Source organism: Syzygium oleosum, unplaced genomic scaffold, assembly GCF_021117445.2.
Source record: "Syzygium oleosum isolate NSW1041296 unplaced genomic scaffold, Sole_v2.1 Sole_v2.23, whole genome shotgun sequence".
Taxonomy (NCBI): Eukaryota; Viridiplantae; Streptophyta; class Magnoliopsida; order Myrtales; family Myrtaceae; genus Syzygium; species Syzygium oleosum.
In genome coordinates, this window is record NW_026607507.1 from 1,547,621 (window position 1) to 1,565,609 (window position 17,989).

Below are 17,989 nucleotides of genomic sequence, written 5' to 3' on the forward strand. Positions count from 1 at the left end.
TTACAATTCAAAATTTTAGGGCTGAATTTACCATCAACAATATGTTTAGAATTTTTTCAACAATCATTATATGAATTGATGCAAGCACAATACGTACAATTTCATCTGGACCAAAACGTATGGGAAAGAGTCTCCACAAGACGGTACCATTTCACCGTCACATAATGTAAATCATATACGAAATACCTTCTGAACTACAACCTAATTTAAGCCCCAAAATTTTGGCCATGCCGAAAAGGCATGTAACAAACTCAAAGGAAGACTCTGCCCCCATAATCGTCAAATGGAAAAGGAGGATTTTGCCTCTAAAAAGAGGAAAAACATCACATGAGTATGCCCTCGACATTATTGAGAGCCTTCTTCACAATCTTAAATTTTCCACTGAGAGCTCTATTGCTACTGACCACATATTCCCGAATAAAGAACTCGATGCCCAATCGAAGAGTCTCGAGCTCTGGACTCACTGCAACCCGCGTAAATATGTTCCAAATCAGACTGTCTGGTTGCTCGAACATCACCTCAAACAGCACCCGGAAGTGAATGATCCGTTTCGCCGTTAGTTGCCTGGCATCGCTGAAATCTACCGTTTTCAAAAGGGAAAGTGACAGGGTAAATGAGGCCACCATCTCTGCCACGAACTTTGCCAGGTGCATGGATCTCAAGAGTTGCAACGACTCCAGCTCTTTAAAGTGATCCCAAAGGCAGAACTGTGGATTTGCACGGGAGGATAGCAAATTAATAAGATGAGGTAGATAACAAACTTCAGGGATACAGAACAGAAAGGAACGATAATATTGACGGCTTCTCCAAGAGGTCACCCCAACCGAATCTCCCTTCTTTGTGACTGCTAAGTTTCACTTATTTTCTAATCTTCTTATTTTCCTCACTGATTAGCATAATATTTCAGTACCTACTATTGAACTGAAGTGCCTGAAGAAGAAACTTAGGCAACAGACACAGAGAAATAGCATACAAACCGGCTTTTCTTATTTCCGTAAAAAAGGTGCCATTAATTCCTTAGATCATGCAGATAGCAGAATCTTTTATTCTTAGGGAAACTGGCATAATCCTCTGAGCTATTGTGAGGTAGATGGATAGAAGTACCTGCAGAGTGAACTTGTGGTTCTTGTCATGCTCACATAACTTAGCAGCCAGAACTTTATAATATCTGTTAAACACTTTCTCCTGCAAACAGCACTCCACAAGAACCCGCATAATTTCTCTGTCCTGCAGCACATAAAAGACAAACAGGAATGATGATATATTTTTTATTCTTTGCCTCCAGACAAATGGGTCAGGGCCCAGCACAAATGTGGACCATTCCTCCAGAATTCTCAATGACGCCACTATGTGATTTCAGTCGAGGTAACAGAAAACCCAGTGAAAGAAAACGATGCCTACATAAGGGTGCAGCTAGTAAATTACCTGTTTTCCAGGTAAATCCAACCTCAAAAGTTTCTCAAATGCATCAATATAGTCCTCTCCGCTCATTATTATACAGAATATTGCCCTTCTGGCATCTGTATTCATTCTCTGGGCAGAGGCAAGCTGCAGCATTTTTTGCGTTTCCGCGACCTCTTTGTCGATAGTGTTTGCAACCTCGACAACATCGTCAGTTTTAGAAGCCATGTCCCCTGACAGCCACCATTGGCCTTTCTTGTCTGGATCAAGCAATTTGCTCCACTTGATTCCCCTGAGTAGAGCATTCTCTATCCCTAACTGGGAATGAAGAATCAACATATAAGTTGAGCATCAACACTCAAATATACAACAGCAAATGACAATTTAAGAATCAGCAATAGAATATGAAGACATGCTATTTCTATGATCTCCGCTCATTCTGCCAACCAAGAACTAATCTGTCTCATAATTCACCATGCCACTAGACAACTCCATAGTAGCGAGGAGCGCATCATGTCAGCTAAGCAGAGTGGCAATATCAATTATTATTAGGTTTCATTTGTATATCACTTTCTCTTCCATTGCCTCAGCAGATATTCACTGAAGTAACAGAATCAGATATGAAATAGCTAGACCATGGGGTCAAGCATAAGATCATGTTACACGGAATGCCGAGAGAGAATAATAGATTATGCCAAAGCAAAGGCACTATATTGAGCACAAGTTTTTTCTCTGAACAGCTGGAAGATTGCAGGAAAAGGTGTAATGAATCTAACAAAAGCTGACCAGATATGTCAACTAAACTCCCCCAGACAATTGCCACTGCATCTAATAAGGCTGGGCTGGGAGGAAAGGACAGACATGAGAAGGGCTAAAAGAAGGACATCGCATCAAATTTAGCAGCTCAACCTTCTGCAGCCATTTCTTAATCCTTGTGTGCGGCGCAGGATCCTCCTTCGTCCTTTTCTTGTTGTTTTTTATATCACAAATGGTATCAAGCATGAACTCCATCTGCAATGTGATTCAGTTAGATACTTGAAGGGGACAATTTCAGGAATTGATGTTCTTAGAGGAAATAAATTGAAAGCTTACTCTTTTACTATTGATATTTTTCTCGCCTTCATCAGGAGAGGCCTTCAACTCATTCACCCTATTTTGAACACTAGCGATGAAACTTTTCATGGCACCAGGATCATCACCTCTTATTTTCATTCCACAGCCTAGTTGGTAATGACCACATCGGGTTAGACCTAATTAAAAAGTTCGGAATTTCTCCTTCCATAGATCAACAGTTAAATTTCCAAAGAAAGGCCTTAAGTCAAGCAGTAAATTCTACTAAAACTTGAAAATTGACTTGAAAAAACTATCCAATCCATCTGCGGAATGTGAAAAAAGCTTTGAAAAGCTGCCAATAGCAAAGTTCTAGGAAGTCTTACATTGCAAGATCGTCAGGATAGTAGAGACATCAATCTCTGTCAACCTTTTGCTCAACATGATCAGAAAATCATATATCAAGTCACTGGAATCCATCATGAGAAAACCTAATGTCAATGAAGATGCTTAAATAATTCGAAGAAAATAAGAAAATTAACTTGATCTAAACCATTTTGTAGCCAAAACTTGAGGTTTAGCCTTAAAAGTGATTATATCGTGACATGCCACTTCAAATGATAGAGCTTTCACATTTGCAGATCCTAGGGTGCCGATCTTCATTCTTTTTGCCGATCATGTTTGATGTAGTCGACAGTATTTAGCAATCATGCAAAGTGCTTAAATTTCACGCTAATTTTTCCCATCACCTGGTTGTTCAGGATAGTATATTATGTCCAGGTAAAAGCACACACAAGGCATTTAATGCAGTCCCTATTCAAGCTTCAGGCCGAGTCTGGATTGACTTTTAACTTTATGTTTTACTTAATCTTCTCTTACAGAGCACTCACTTTAACTTTTTTCGAACCTGAAATATCTGAGACTTTTGCAAATATATAAATGTATACACGTAGACTCGAAATAAATTTTTTAAATAATTTTTTGAATTTGGAAAAATAAATTAAAATTTTGGCGGAAAAGCAAAAAGGTATAGTTAATGCTAGATGACAAACCCTTAATCTTATGCTTGTCGGCATAATTTCCCCAAGCATTACGAAATCACTGCAGTTACAAGATTTTTTAACAAGAGAAAGGCTTTATTTGGAGTGACTTTTACCTTTTACCTTTTGCTTTTTCCAAATCTTGCGGAGCACGAGATTTTTGACTTTTTTTCAATCTTAAAAATATTAAACTTTCCCAATCTACAATCGTCGACGTGAAGATTCATATATACATTTTTCATAATTTTAAATTTATTAATATTTTAAAATTAACCGGAAAATTTACTTTTTATAAGTAAACAAATGGGATTGAGCGCAATGGCATAACAGGATTTATATAGCCTACTCCACTTAGTGGGGTAAGGCTTGGTTGTTGCCAAACAGGCCCTACGACTTTTTCCAGGAATTCTAACAATTCAAAATTGTCAAATACAACTCAACATTGCGAATGCATTTAAATGCAGATGTCTTTCCCTATTATGAAGACCAGATTGAGGACAAGTAGCTAGAAACAAAAACATTAGAAACAAAAAACATTGAATAACCACGATTTTGCTTCGTCTTGATGGAAAGTAAAACTTACCTAAAGAAACATGACAACGTGCAGCAGTACAAAAATTGCAAGGTGCCTAAGAATTTTTTTCCCTCAAAAATCAAGTTCGCAGTTAGGTGATGAGTTCACTAACCTTGAACAAACTCCAAATACGCACAGATAGGAGAGCAAGAGAGTCAGATTCCGCAGGGAAAGATTGTCTGCTTTTAGGAACTCATTCTGCAGACCAAGAGACTTGCCGTTAGTAACTTCTTAGAACTGAAAAGGCAGGAAGAACGCAATAATAAAGACCAAAATCCTGACAAAAGCTTTAATATGCGAATGCAATTATAGACATAAATCTCATTGCATATAGACATGCATTGACAATGTACCAATGCTGTAAGCTCCAATATAAAAATTCAAACCTCAAAATATTTTGCGAGAGAAGCAACGAGCTTTGCACTGAAGTCCATCCCAACTGAACAAGCCATACCCGCAACAAAGGATGCAAAAACGGCGGCATACCTTCAAAGGAAGCAGAAAATGTCAGTTAAAAGGTAATTTTGACACTAGATAAAAGGTTGTGGTATAATACAACCCAGCTCCATGCTTAATTGTACTTATTCTGATACTTCTACCTCATATGGAGGAACCGGCAAACAGAGTACATCTCTACTCTCAACATAAACATGCAACCAGCCCATATTACAAATTTCAGGGACACCTTTTAATCTAAACACTGCTTAGATATGCCCATAGATAGCTGTTGTGCGAATTGCATGACCAATGAGGACCCAAATTCTCAAAAGAAGACCAACCACATTTATGTCTAGTAGAAATGACACAGAGAAACAAGGAACAAAATATGCTCCCACAGAATGAAATAGGGATCGAGTAAAAATTTATGAACCTACATATAATTTCCTAATTAACAGCATTAGGTGCACCAAGCAGACAAGGCGCAAGATAAAAAGATCAAAGTGAAAAAGAAAAAACTTAACTGTTCATTGCCACGAGGACCTCCAGAACAAGATGCCAAAACCTCTTCGGTGATAATATTGGAACCGGCCGTGCGGCCAACTGACTGTATATGGGGACAATAAATAGCTTGAGATCCTTAAGCAATTATTCATCCTTAAAAAGTGACAATGATATGATAGATGTATCATAGTAGAGGATAAGGAACTCGACATCTAAAGAAATGATGCACTGTGATAATTGGTAATAAATCGAAGATAATGCTCCACCGTCACAGAATTCAAAACACAGGAAATTCCCAATCTCACAGGGTTAAACACTCAGTAGAGCAAAAATAGACAGATTCGGAGGAGCAATACTAAGATGGAAAGAACGTCGCAGAGTTTACAACCAAAAGGGAACAGATGCCTCAGAAGGGCCTGAAGGGATCGGAGAGTAGCTATGCACACGATTGACACTCTCACGAGCCTCTTTTGAATGGATAGCAAATTTAAATATTTCAAATTTTTACTGAGCAAGATCAGTGACCTCCTGCGTAAAAAGAAAATTGCTGGACAATCCTAAGATGTTACTAAACAGGAACTGCAAAAGACATATAAGATGCAAAGAGCTCGGGATGAATTATAGTTTATGATGAGCTCAGATGACATACGGAATAGAGTGTGGCTATTTCCCCAGTGATGGATTCCACGTTAGATTCAGACAACCTATTTAGAAGACCTGAAATAAACCACAAGTTTAAAACCTGTGTAGATATCCATTCAAAGATGGAAGGAACATTAATAATCCATAATGTGGAGTAACACAATTCTCTTACCTCGTACCCTCCTTCGGAGCTGCTTATGCTCTTCCGACTCACTTCCAGCATGCGATCTCAAATGCGGTGCAACGTATTTTGCCTTACTCTCAGACAAGGTCGGATTTATAGGATCTCCCTCCCTAGCAACCTCTCCTGCAGAGGTCTCTGTCATACAGATGCTAAAGTCTGATTCATCTTCCTTTGTTGTTTTACTCTTCTTCCTTTTCTTCCTAGTAGGTGCCTCGGCAGGAAAATCCTCCAAATCCACCTCAGCAGAAGAGGGTTCTACTGAGTCACAGGCTCCAGCCTTAACATAATCAGCTTTTCCATCATCCTGCATATGCTCTAAGTTGGACCTTTCACTTTTTTCCCCTGAAGATTTACCTTCATATCTTTCGCTATGATTTTCTCTTAAGTCTGGTGTTTCTTGTTCAAAAGAATCAAGAATAGAAGGAATTCCTTTAAATAACATATTCATTCCATCGTCTGACCCACGTAGCTTTCCATCGTTCACCTTGAGCTTCTTGGCAAGCTTCCTTTCCAATTTCAAATCCTCATCGGCAGATATAGCAGCTTTCCGCATATCGTGTTCAAGATACTCTTCGAACTTAGTCTTCGATTTTCTCTTCACATTATTCTTCACTTTGCTGGACTTCAACAAATCAGAATTGTCCTTCAACGAAGACTCAAGCTTAACCTTTAGATCAGTCAGCACATTAGCATTCTCCAACTTTAGGGTTTTCTTAGAGTCACTGCCAGTTTGAAAATTTCCAACCGCCACAGAACTATGAGACGGAGCATATTTCGATTTTTGACCACTGTTCGACTTTGAAGCTACCAAATTCTTCTTCAGTTTCTGAGACTTCTGCAAACATTTAGTTCACACCAAGCAATGCAGACACGCTCATTCAAGTCACAGCTCACAAGAGACATAACGAACACCAACAAGAAGAAGATGAAAAACCTGATGTTGCATCCAGGATTGGTGCTTCTGGTCCTTCTTGGCCGACCGAGCTTCTTTTCGCTTCTCGCGACGCGACTTTGCCAGCGGCTCTCTCTCTGCAACAGAAACACTTTGTTCCTTTAAAAGCAAAAGCAAAAGAGCGAAAAGACACGGGAGACTTTGACAAACACAACACACGAAGGAAGAGAGAACTCTCACCCATGCTTCCCTAGTTTACTCTACACCCACGCTCGTCGCCACTGTCAATTGACAGAGAAGAAGCTGCGTCAATCACACAGTTTCCGCTTCAATCGCTGCTTAATCCAATCAAACAGAACCCAGTCAGAACAACAAATACCCATGCCTGATACGCATGCATGACAACTAGACCTGTCAAACGAGTGGGTCGGGTTAGAGTTGAGTCATATATGGTCCGACCGCAATTGACCCACTTAGCCCGTTTACGACCTATATATTTCAATGCAAATTTCTCGACCCATACCCACCCCCGTCTTATAATTCATTTTTAGCATTTTTTTCTCCTTATATTATTGCCTTTGAAGAACGGATGGCTCCATGGACCAGCTCATCAAGTTAGTGAGGGAGCTCGAGGGGCGGGTTATGAACGGGGGCGTGAAGCTTTAGTGACAGAGAACGTGTTCTTGACCATCAACTTAAATCTAATTCAATAACTTCAAAGACTTGTCAAACAAATCCTCTATAAGGTATCGCATCACTGCACTGGTGAACTCAAACCCACAAAAGCCAAACTGCATCCAGATTAACCACAAAAATTTTAGAATTACCACAGTAGATAATACCAGCAACTATAAATGTTAACCCTAAGTCTAGATAATTCCAAGATGAACTAGGATGTCATAACTTTAACAATTCGACGTTCTCATTCAACATGCAAAAAGGGATGTTACTTGTAAAGCAATTGTCAACATCTACACGATTGAATCAATGTACATTCTCAAGTACTTGCATATTATCATGCTCTGGAGCACTTCAACAGATCACGTTACTCCTTCACTCAATACTTTCCACCAGCTGCCACCTCTGCACTTTAAACCAACTGAAGTGAACTTAAAGTCCCTATTGCCTGTCTCATCCTTCAACTTTCACAAGCACAGACAGTTCCAAGTTTCTAAAAAATAAACAGTGCTCAAATCTCTGTTAAACTGTTCAGATTTTTCTCATAGACCGCAAACAGCTAATAGTAGAAAACCTGTTACATAGACCACAAACAGCTAATAATGGGGTCAAACTACTGATCAAAGTGAGGATATCTCTATTTAGATCTAAGATTCCGGGTGAGTCATCTAACTGATGACCACTTATGCACAAACTGAAATAGATGGATATTAGTAACATTGATCTTCACGAAAGACGGATAATGTATTGTTCCGATATATCACCTTTCTACCAAGGGATGGGCTTGGGGAGGAGCGAGGACAGGGATCACGTCCCTCGTTCCTGCCCAGGAGACGGGGCAGCTCGGCTGGGCCTTTGGTGCCCCGCCCGGCTGTGGGCAAAATTCCAGCCATAAGTTTCCATTCAGCCATGGAAGCTCCTTTGCTTCATCGATACCTCTTATTTCGTTTCTTGCCTCTACTTTCACACAATCACGGACACTCAGAAACCAAATATATAACTGACCCAACCGAAAAACCATGGTTCCACATTCATAATCTCTCAATACTCAGAGAGACAAATCACACACACCCACATGCCAAGCTTTGAACTTCGCCACGAATTCAAATTCCCAAAGTTTCAGCACACGCGCGCTCCGCAAACAGAGAGAACAGGCCAACTCGCCCACGCTAGATATAGAGAGAGAACGACGAGATAGGGCACGAGATAGAGAGGCGATCGGATTGCTGGGTACCTGAGGTCTTCCCGCGACGGCGACGATAAGTGCTGCGGTGGTGCGGCGCCGCTGCTCGTTGGGGAGTCCGACGCCGGTGGCGGCAAGCAAAGCTGTGAGCGACTGAAGCGTTCGTTTGAGCCTTCGCGAGGTGGAAGCAAGAAGAACCAAAATTTGTCATGACCTGCAACATTGACAAACGTAACAAATTGGCCCGGCCCGGGCCTATTGGGCCGATAAAAGGGCCCGGTTGCAGCGACGCTTCAAGGCCCATATCCATATCGATCCGGGCCTGATCGTGGGCCTTTTAGGCGGGTTCTCCTCTCCACTGCTTCTTTGTGCTTATCACAGTTGAGTGAGGCCACGCTTCGCCGAATGAAGAATCTTAACCACTCCTTAGTTTTACAGTCGTCCGTCGTCCGTCGTACCTCCCGATGTTCGGGAGAGGATCGTTCTACGACCGATGCGGACAATAGCCGGCTAAAACGTGGACTTCGATGGACCATCCGAGGACTTCAATTGACGGTATAAATAGATGCTCGGAGACCCCCCCCACCAAATTCACCTCACTAGTCATCCACCGATACGTAGTGTTTTCTGATACATACCACAAGAGTTCTCAACTTCAATCGGAATGGCTTCTTGGTTCGCCATCCTTGCCATTGCTACGCTTGTCGCCCTCCCGTCGGTCGCCCTGGCGACGCAGTGGACCGTCGGAGACGGTTATGGCTGGAACATTGGCTACAATTACACGGATTGGGCCGAGGAAAAAGTGTTCCTCGTCGGAGATAGTCTCTGTAAGTGAGCTCAGGTTCAATATTTCATATCGTTCGAGGGCATAGTGGACACTTGAATGCAACTAATTGGCAAAAAAAAAGTATCCATCGGCTTTGGTTGTTCCTAGTTTGATTATTGTCAAATTACTTGTTAAGTATAGTAAACCAGTCACATCTTATTTATTTGGCGGAGATAATTGATAATACTTTTTCTCGAGGAAAATGCATTCCTCGACCATGAAAATTTTTCACAAACTCGAGTTTAGTCACCTCTTTAATTAATGAAATCTATCTCAACTTAGAATTGATATGTCGATATCTAATTGTCAATGATTATGTATCCCGGTTAACTCTCTCGTAGTGTTCAGCTACCTAGCGGGCTTCCACAATGTGTTAAAACTGAGCAACGCGACCGACTTCCAAGCGTGCAAGAAACCGCCGGAGAATGAGGCCCTCACTAGTGGCCACGATGTCATCCCTCTCAAGACCACCGGGGTCAAGTGGTACATCTGCGGGATCCAAGACCACTGTGCCGTGTTCAACCAGAAGCTCAAGATCACGGTCGTGGACCACACGCCAAGTGACAAGAAATCGGCTGCCAATGCCCTCGTTTCGTCCAGCTTCAAGATTCTTGTAGCCGCTGCGGTTGCTCTTGTCTTGGTCACAGCTTGATAACACGATGCATGTGTTCTTATGTTATAACCATAAATAAAAGCAAGGGAAATTGTTGGAAGATATGCTTGAATCAGTCTGGATTATGATTGATACAATCCGGGATTGGAGTTGATTGAATGAATCAATCTAGGGTTAGAATTGATTCTATATGATTCGCCTAGAAGATATACTTTCCATTTATTATGCATATTTTGTATTATATAATGAGCATTGTACATGTAAACCGACAAGCTACAGAAATACAAATCAGCTTCTCTTTCATTCTCGGTTCTAGCTCTTCCCTTCAATTTGTGACAGAAAGCACATCATAATCATTTACTTTCAAAGTATAGTCATAGCTTGTGGGGAGGGAAATAATAAGAGCAACCTGAGTTTTTTTTTTTGGCATGAGCATTAGCAGCAATCAGTCACAACTGAGTGGCCCATCCCAGAAGATTTGGTTAGCTATCTTAACTATAGTAATGATTCATTAAGAATGGTGCTATTTGGTGACTTCAGGGTACTCTTTTCCTCTTACCACTCTTGGTTTTTTTACGATTTTATTTGACAAGAACGGAGATCTTGATATGGTATATGACTTATCAATACGTTATCTAAAATAGCCAATTGATCGTACCATGTCCTAGTTTAACAATAACACAAGATCAACGACCTTCGACACAATCTTTAACATGATAGGAGAAAGCACTTTCTGTCTAACCTAAAAGATATGAAATTGCAGTCAAGACTTGGCAAAACCCAAGCTTTCGTTTTTCTAGTTTAGGAGTCCATTAACAAGTTCGGAAGAACAACATCAATCATTGCATAACCATTGCTTATATAATGCAAAATAGCGTGAAATGTTACGCAGATGATTTGAATAATGCGAAATATTGTGAAATGTTACGTAGATGATTTGAAAACTTGACTTCACTTTTAGAGGAATTACCAAACTATCAATGCCAATTGCCAAGACAATCAAGTTAGTCCTGTGATCAATTTGAAATTTCTCGGTAATTTATATGTAAAGTTTACGTACTTTGGTGACAAAAGATTGAATTAGATCTCCTGGAACTCCGCGAATGTGCACGAGCACTGCCGATTCCCCGAAGACAAAAGTTACAAAAAGAAATAACTCGAATTCCCCAAGCCCTGGTCAGTCAGCATGTCAAGCTCGTTCACTGAACTTATCTGCATGAGGCAACGTATGTTAGCTTAAAACACCAGGCGTCACAGAGAGACTTCCTGCTTGTGGTTCACTTACCAAGTCCTCGTTCCTTCATATTCACCAGATATTAACAGAACGATATCGAACATTAAAAAGATTTAGATTGATCATTACATCACAGCATCAGGGCAATAGGAATTCAAGAACTGCACCGGTGCAAGACATTGTTGTCGACGCATGGCAACGACATCAAAATCCAAGAAAGGAGACTTGAGAAAGAACGATCATTCAAGTGGTGGAATAAAGCAAGAAAAGGATCAGTCGAAGTGCCCAATGAACCGAGAAACCAGATTTAACATGGAGATGTCAACGATAAATAGGTTCGATCATAATGGGATTAGCTTTTATGCATATCACCTCTGTCCCTCAACCATGTGAAGTTAATCTCACCTATAACAATGGACCTTTTGTGTCTAATTTATCACTTAATAAAAAAGAACCAAAGTGAGGTTAGATCATGTCTAACATCTCGTCTCTCCTGTTTCCTAGACTATTGTTGTCCAAAGGAGATGGTGGATGCATTTGGTGGACAGTGAACTTCCTCAACCGTATTCACCAGTGAATCGACCAATTAGCTACATGTTCTATCTAATGATAGCAAAAGGCTGTATTGCTTCTTACACCCTCTTGCATATACTTCTTCAAGAAACTGTTTTTTTGAAAATGTCAAAATCCAAGTTGAAGGCCAGAATTCATTCGTTGACCTAGGAGTGCTTCTTAATCATATGTACCCGATGGGATTGTTGCTAATTAGAGCTACTAGGTTGAATCGAACTTGGTAAGATGCCAGCCGATGAACTCACGGGCTAGGTCCACGCGAACTAGATCAAGGTGAGAATTTCGACACTGACAAGAATAGTTTCTCCCTCGACCGACAATGACCCGATTGAACCAAGGAAAGCACAAAGCACTCCATCGCATTGCCATGATAGGAGAGCGAGGACGAGCTCAGATTGTTTTACATTTTTCTCACCAAATTATCGAAACAATAAACAAAAACCACATTAAACACGTTCGATTGCATTTCTTCATCCCATGCCACGACACATTAATTGCCCACATTTTACGTGCGAGGACCGAAGACGGTAACTTCCACGACGATGTTTCCGTCGCAACATCCGTTCGTCATTGGAGTTGAAACCTTAGTTTTACAGCTGTCCCTCTATCTCGTACCTCCCAAAGTTCGTGAGAGGATCGTTCTGCGACCGAAGCCGGCGATAGCCGGCTAAAACGTGGTCTTCGGTGGACCCTCCAAGGACTTCAATTGACAGTATAATTAGATGCTCAAAGGCCCCCCACCAAATTCACCTCACTGGTCATCCACTGATACGAAGTGTTTTCTGATACATACCTTGGGGTTCTCAACTTCAATCAGAATGGCTTCTCAGTTCGCCATCCTTGCCATTGTTGCGCTTGTCGCCCTCCCGTCGGTCTCCTTGGCGACGCAGTGGACCGTTGGAGACGATAACGGCTGGACCATTTACTACAATTACACGGATTGGGCTAAGGACAAAGTGTTTCGAGTCGGAGATAGTCTATGTAAGTAAGCTCGGGCTCGAGTATTTCATGTCGTTTGGGAGCATCGTGGACACTTGAATGCAGTTAATTGGCAAAAAAATTATCCATCAACTTTGGTCGATCCTAGCTTGATTATTGTCAAATTACTTATTACGTGTACAAAACTAGTCACATCTTGTTTATTTGGCCGAGATAATTGATAATGCTTTCTCTTATCGAGGAAATCTTATTCCTTGACTATGAAATTTCAAAAAACTCACGTTTAGTCATATCGTTAATTAAGGAAATCTATCTCAACTAGACTTGATTTGTGGATATCAAATTGTCACTAATTATGTATTCCAATTAACTCTCTCACAGTGTTCAACTACCAAGCGGGCTACCACAATGTGTTCAAAGTGAACCTGACTGACTTCCAAGCGTGCAACATCCCGCCGGCGTATGAGGCCTTGGCAACTGGCCATGATGTCATCCCTCTTATGACTCCCGGAGTCAAGTGGTACATCTGCGGGATCGGCCAGCACTGCGCCAATTTCAACCAGAAGCTCAGGATCACCGTTGTGGACAACACTGAAGGTCCAGCTCTGCCACCGGCCGCTCCCACGCCGAGTGACTCCCGCGCCAAGTGACGACCTCAGGTGCCAACACCCTCGTTTTGTCCAGCTTCAAGCTTCTTGCGGCCGATGTGGTTGCTCTTGTCCCGGTCTCAGGTTGATAACATGATGCATGTGTTCTTATGTTATAACAATAATTAAAAGCAAGGGAAAGCACATCATAATCATTTCCTTTCGAAGTATGGTCATAGCTTGTGGGGGGAGAAAATAAGACAAAAATTCAGTTTTTTTGCATGGGTATCAGCAGCAGCTAGTCACAACTGAGCGGCCCATGCGAGAAGTTTTGGTTAACTATCTTAATTATTGTATTGATTCATTAAAGATGGCGCAATGTGGTGACTTCAGGGTGCTCTTTTCCTCTTACCACTTCTTTTTTTCCAATTTTATTCGACAAAAACAGAGATCGCTATACGATATATAGCTTATCTATACTGTATTTGAAATAACCAATTGATCGTACCTCGTCCTAGCTTAACATTAATACAACATCGACCATCTTTGACACTATCTTCAACATGGAAGATGAAAGCACTTTCAAACTAATCTAACATATATGAGATCGTGGTCACGCGTCGGCAAAACCCAAGCTTTTTTTTTTCTTGTGCTGAGTCCATTAACACGTACGGAAGAACAACATCAATCATCGTATAACCATACTTATTTAATCATGTGAAATATCGTGAAACGTTAAGCAGATAATTTAAAAACTCGATTTCATTTGTAGAGAAATTACCGAACGATCAATGCCAATTGCCAAGACAATCAAGTTAGTCCTGTGATCAATTTGAATTCTCAATTTTTCTGTATGAGCATCAGCAGCAGCTAATCACATTGAGTTGCCCATGCCAGAAGATATTTCTGACTTCCTTTTATTTGGATATATTTAATTATCTTAATTATTTTATTGACTCCTTTCCTTTCGTCACTCCTTAATAGACCACGACAAAAATCATGATACAATATCTAAAATATCAAAATGGTAACTGAAATTACCAATTGAGAGATATCGATTTTTCGGAATCCTCGGAAATTGTTGTATTTTAATTTGACAAGTAGTTTTCCATGCAAATTTTTGTCGGTTTCTAGCCATATTTTGAGTCGGCGAAATCTAGGATCTTTTAGTACTTTGAAATGATTTTCTTTTGATAGTAAGTCTGCTTGAATCCGAGTTTGGTAGAGAGAAATATGGTGCGAAAAAGTTTGTCGCGCAACTGGCTATTCGTCATGATTGGCTATTCTTGAGATCTTTTATTGACCCATAGTAAACGATTTGAATCCAAGATAGCATCGCCTAGTCGACTTTTGTTAAGGTAGTTATTTACTTGGGTTTTAACATCGTAATTTGTTTGATTGATAGGATTTTGAGTTCATCGGTTTGAATAGTTTTCGTTGTTTAGTTTTGGCATTTCCACTTGAATGGTGCTTATCTTCTTCTTCTTTTTTAATTTGTAAACTCATATTTTATAAAATGATAAGAATTAGTAAAAGGCAAAAGTGATGTTTAAAACGTATTTGTTGCATAAAAATTGGATCGGACATTTAAGATCATTTTTGGTTATTTGAGATGGAATTTGGAGTTGATATGTGTGAAGGATTAGATAGTGGTTTGATGCTAATTGTGGCTATGTTTAGAACCCATTGAGGGGTTGAGTATACATACTATTTTCGACAGATTGATATAGGTGAGACCCAGCCAGGGAGAATCTTGGCCGCCTTTGTCACGAAGCGTTAAGTGTGACCATAGTCGGATATTGAGCACTAGATCGATTAATATCATTGATGTTTAATTTGATAGTATTGATTAAATGAGTATTTCTCATACGTGTAAAGTTTTGTTGCAAGGATATAACTCATTTTTTTATATTGTATGTATATTATGGTGTATTTGAGATAAAAGAGTTTTTGGTATTTTGTTATAATAATGCACAGTGGATTATTGATCTGCTTAGAAAGGATTTGTACTGTCTATTGAATTGTGGTTGGTGTTGATAGTTTGTTAGTAAAACAAACAAAGAGGTGTCTTATCCCACATTGGAAAAGATGTGAGTGTGTGGGACAATATATAAATGTGGAAGTCTTCTAGCTTATAATTGTAGACCTTGGGTTAAGTGGTTGTATCTTACCATACTCGCATGCGGGTACGCAATTGTTAGAAGCACTTATTAACTTTCTCGTTTAATTCTTTTTCACTTTCAATTTTCGTTTCTTTATGAAAAAATACATCATTTATTCTCCAATTGTTACCTTTTCAGAGTTCGTGGAGAAATACCAGAATTGTTATATGATATTCTCATTTTGAGGCTTTCCATCTCGGAGAATTTTGCCAGTAAACATTTTAGTCATGGAAGCTCCTTGCTTCATCATACCTCGTATTTCGTTTCTTGCCTTGACTTTCACACAATCAGGGACACTCAGAAACCAAATATATAACTGACCCAACCGAAAAACCATGGTTCCACATTCATAATCTCTCAATACTCAGAGAGACAAATCACACACACCCACATGCCAAGCTTTGAACTTTGCCACGAATTCAAATTCCCAAAGTTTCAGCACGCGCGCGCTCCACAAATAGAGAGAACAGGCCAACTCGCTCACACTAGACATAGAGAGAGAACGACAAGATAGGGCACGAGATAGAGAGGCGATCGGATTGCTGGGTACCTGAGGTCTTTCGGCGACGGCGACGATAAGTGCTACGGTGGTGCGGCGCCGCTGCTCGTTGGGGAGTCCGACGACGGTGGCAGCAAGTAAAGCTGTGAGCGACTGAGGCGTTCGTTTGAGCCTTGGAGGTGGAAGCAAGAAGAAGCAAAATTTGTCATGACCTGCAACATTGACAAACGTAACAACTTGGCACGGCCCGGGCCCATTGGGCCGATAAAATGGGCCCGGTTGCAGCGACGCTTCACGGCCCATATCCACATCGATCCGGGCCTGATCGTGGGCCTTTTAGGCGGGTTCTCCTCTCCACTTCTTTGTGCTTATCACAGTTGAGTGAGGCCACGCTTCGCCGAATGAAGAATCTTAACCACTCCTTAGTTTTACAGTCGTCCGTCGTCCCTCGTACCGCCCGATGTTCGGGAGAGGATCGTTCTGTGACCGATGCCGACAATAGCTGGCTAAAACGTGGTCTTCGATGGACCATCCGAGGACTTCAATTGACGGTATAAATAGATGCTAAAACACCCCCCACCAAATTGAAGTCGCTAGTCATCGTTTTCTAATACATATTTTCAGAGTTCTCAACTTCAATGAGGATGGCTTCTCAATTCGCCATCCTTGCCATTGCTGTGCTTGTCGCCCTCCCGTCGGTCACCCTGGCGATGCAGTGGACCGTTGGAGACGGTAATGGCTGGACCATCAGCTACAATTACACAGATTGGGCTAAGGACAAAGTGTTCCGCGTCGGAGATAGTCTGTGTAAGTGAGCTCGGGTTTAATATTTCATGTCGTTTGAGGGCATCGTGGACACTTGAATGCAACTAGTTGGCAAAAAAAAGGTATCTATCGGCTTTGGTCGTTCCTAGTTTAATTATTGTTAAATTATTTGTTAAGTGTACGAAACTAGTCGCATTTTGTTTATTTGGCGGAGATAATTGATAATACTTTCTCTCATCGAGGAAAATACATTCCTTGACTATGGAAAGTTTTTCGGAAACTCACGTTTAGTCATCTCGTTAATTAACGAAATCTATCTCGACTCAGACTTAATATGTCGATATCTAATTGTCACAAATTATGTATCCCGATTAAATCTCTCGCAGTGTTCAGCTACCAATTCTGCGACCACAATGTGTTAATACTAAGCAACGCGACCGACTTCCAGGCGTGCAAGAAACCGTCGGCGAACGAGGCCCTCACCAGTGGCCGTGATGTCATCCCCCTTAATACTACCGGGGTCAAGTGGTACATCTGCGGGATCGGCGAGCACTGCACCAAGTTCAACCAGAAGCTCAAGATCACGGTCGTGGACGACACGTCAAGCGACAAGAAGTCGGGCACCGACGCCCTCGTTTCTTCCAGCTTCAAGATTCTTGCAGGCGCTATGGTTGCTCTTGTCCTGGTCACAGTATGATAACACGATGCATGTGTTCTTATGTTATAACAATAATTAAAAGCAAGGGAAAGCATATCATAATCATTTCCTATTAAAGTATAGTCATAGCTTGTGGTGGGTGGTGGGGGGCGATTGAGTTTTTTTGCATGAGCATTAGCAGCAGCCAGTCACAACTAAGTGACCCATGCCAGAAGATTTGGTTAACTATCTTAACTATTGTATTGATTCATTAAGAATGGTGCTATTTGGTGACTTCAGGGTGCTCGTTTCCTCTTACCACTCTTTCTTTTTTACGATTTTATTCGACAAAAACAGAGATCGTAATACAGTATATAACATATCAATACAGTATCTGCAATAGCCGATTGATCGTACCACGTACTAATTTAACAATAACACAAGATCAACCACTTTCGACAAATCTTTAACAAGATAGGTGAAAGCACTTTCAATCTAATCTAAAAGAGATGAAACCGCGGTCACGAGTTGGCAAAATCCAAGCTTTCGTTTTTGTAATTTCTGAGTC

At 40.9% G+C, this 17,989-nt stretch overlaps 5 protein-coding genes across 5 annotated transcripts in view; 4 read left to right on the plus strand and 1 right to left on the minus strand.

Moving 5' to 3' along the window:
• The window catches only part of LOC115674597 (uncharacterized), a 96,208-nt gene that overhangs the window by 20,644 nt on the left and 57,575 nt on the right, over positions 1-17,989 (plus strand). The gene's annotated exons all lie outside the window — the stretch shown is intronic.
• On the minus strand, positions 175-7,261 carry LOC115674867 (uncharacterized). Its single transcript, XM_030597384.2, has 13 exons — positions 6,966-7,261; positions 6,768-6,862; positions 5,822-6,668; positions 5,657-5,724; positions 5,028-5,110; positions 4,452-4,551; positions 4,178-4,263; positions 2,838-2,920; positions 2,494-2,621; positions 2,311-2,412; positions 1,426-1,719; positions 1,105-1,227; positions 175-707 (listed from the first exon to the last, which is right to left on the minus strand). The coding sequence occupies exons 1-13, from the start codon at positions 6,967-6,969 to the stop codon at positions 324-326; spliced, it is 2,397 nt and encodes a 798-aa protein (XP_030453244.2). The 5' UTR covers positions 6,970-7,261; the 3' UTR covers positions 175-323.
• On the plus strand, positions 9,251-10,064 carry LOC115674794 (blue copper protein 1a-like). The gene is made up of 2 exons (XM_030597308.2): positions 9,251-9,413; positions 9,754-10,064. The coding sequence occupies exons 1-2, from the start codon at positions 9,251-9,253 to the stop codon at positions 10,062-10,064; spliced, it is 474 nt and encodes a 157-aa protein (XP_030453168.2).
• Positions 12,651-13,421, plus strand: LOC130134755 (blue copper protein 1a-like). The gene is made up of 2 exons (XM_056302415.1): positions 12,651-12,813; positions 13,153-13,421. The coding sequence occupies exons 1-2, from the start codon at positions 12,651-12,653 to the stop codon at positions 13,419-13,421; spliced, it is 432 nt and encodes a 143-aa protein (XP_056158390.1).
• On the plus strand, positions 16,664-17,481 carry LOC115666548 (blue copper protein 1a-like). Its single transcript, XM_030588259.1, has 2 exons — positions 16,664-16,826; positions 17,171-17,481. Exons 1-2 carry the CDS (start codon positions 16,664-16,666, stop codon positions 17,479-17,481), a joined length of 474 nt encoding a protein of 157 aa, XP_030444119.1.

Coding starts and splice junctions, on each gene's coding strand:
- LOC115666548 (XM_030588259.1), top strand. CDS start 16,664: ATGGCTTCTCAATTCGCCATCCTTGCCATTGCTGTGCTTGTCGCCCTC. Junction 16,827..17,170: donor CCGCGTCGGAGATAGTCTGT/GTAAGTGAGCTC, acceptor AATCTCTCGCAG/TGTTCAGCTACCAATTCTGC.
- LOC115674867 (XM_030597384.2), bottom strand. Junction 1,720..2,310: donor TTAAGAAATGGCTGCAGAAG/GTTGAGCTGCTA, acceptor CTTCATTCCCAG/TTAGGGATAGAGAATGCTCT. Junction 1,228..1,425: donor TGGATTTACCTGGAAAACAG/GTAATTTACTAG, acceptor TATGTGCTGCAG/GACAGAGAAATTATGCGGGT.
- LOC115674794 (XM_030597308.2), top strand. CDS start 9,251: ATGGCTTCTTGGTTCGCCATCCTTGCCATTGCTACGCTTGTCGCCCTC. Junction 9,414..9,753: donor CCTCGTCGGAGATAGTCTCT/GTAAGTGAGCTC, acceptor ACTCTCTCGTAG/TGTTCAGCTACCTAGCGGGC.
- LOC130134755 (XM_056302415.1), top strand. CDS start 12,651: ATGGCTTCTCAGTTCGCCATCCTTGCCATTGTTGCGCTTGTCGCCCTC. Junction 12,814..13,152: donor TCGAGTCGGAGATAGTCTAT/GTAAGTAAGCTC, acceptor ACTCTCTCACAG/TGTTCAACTACCAAGCGGGC.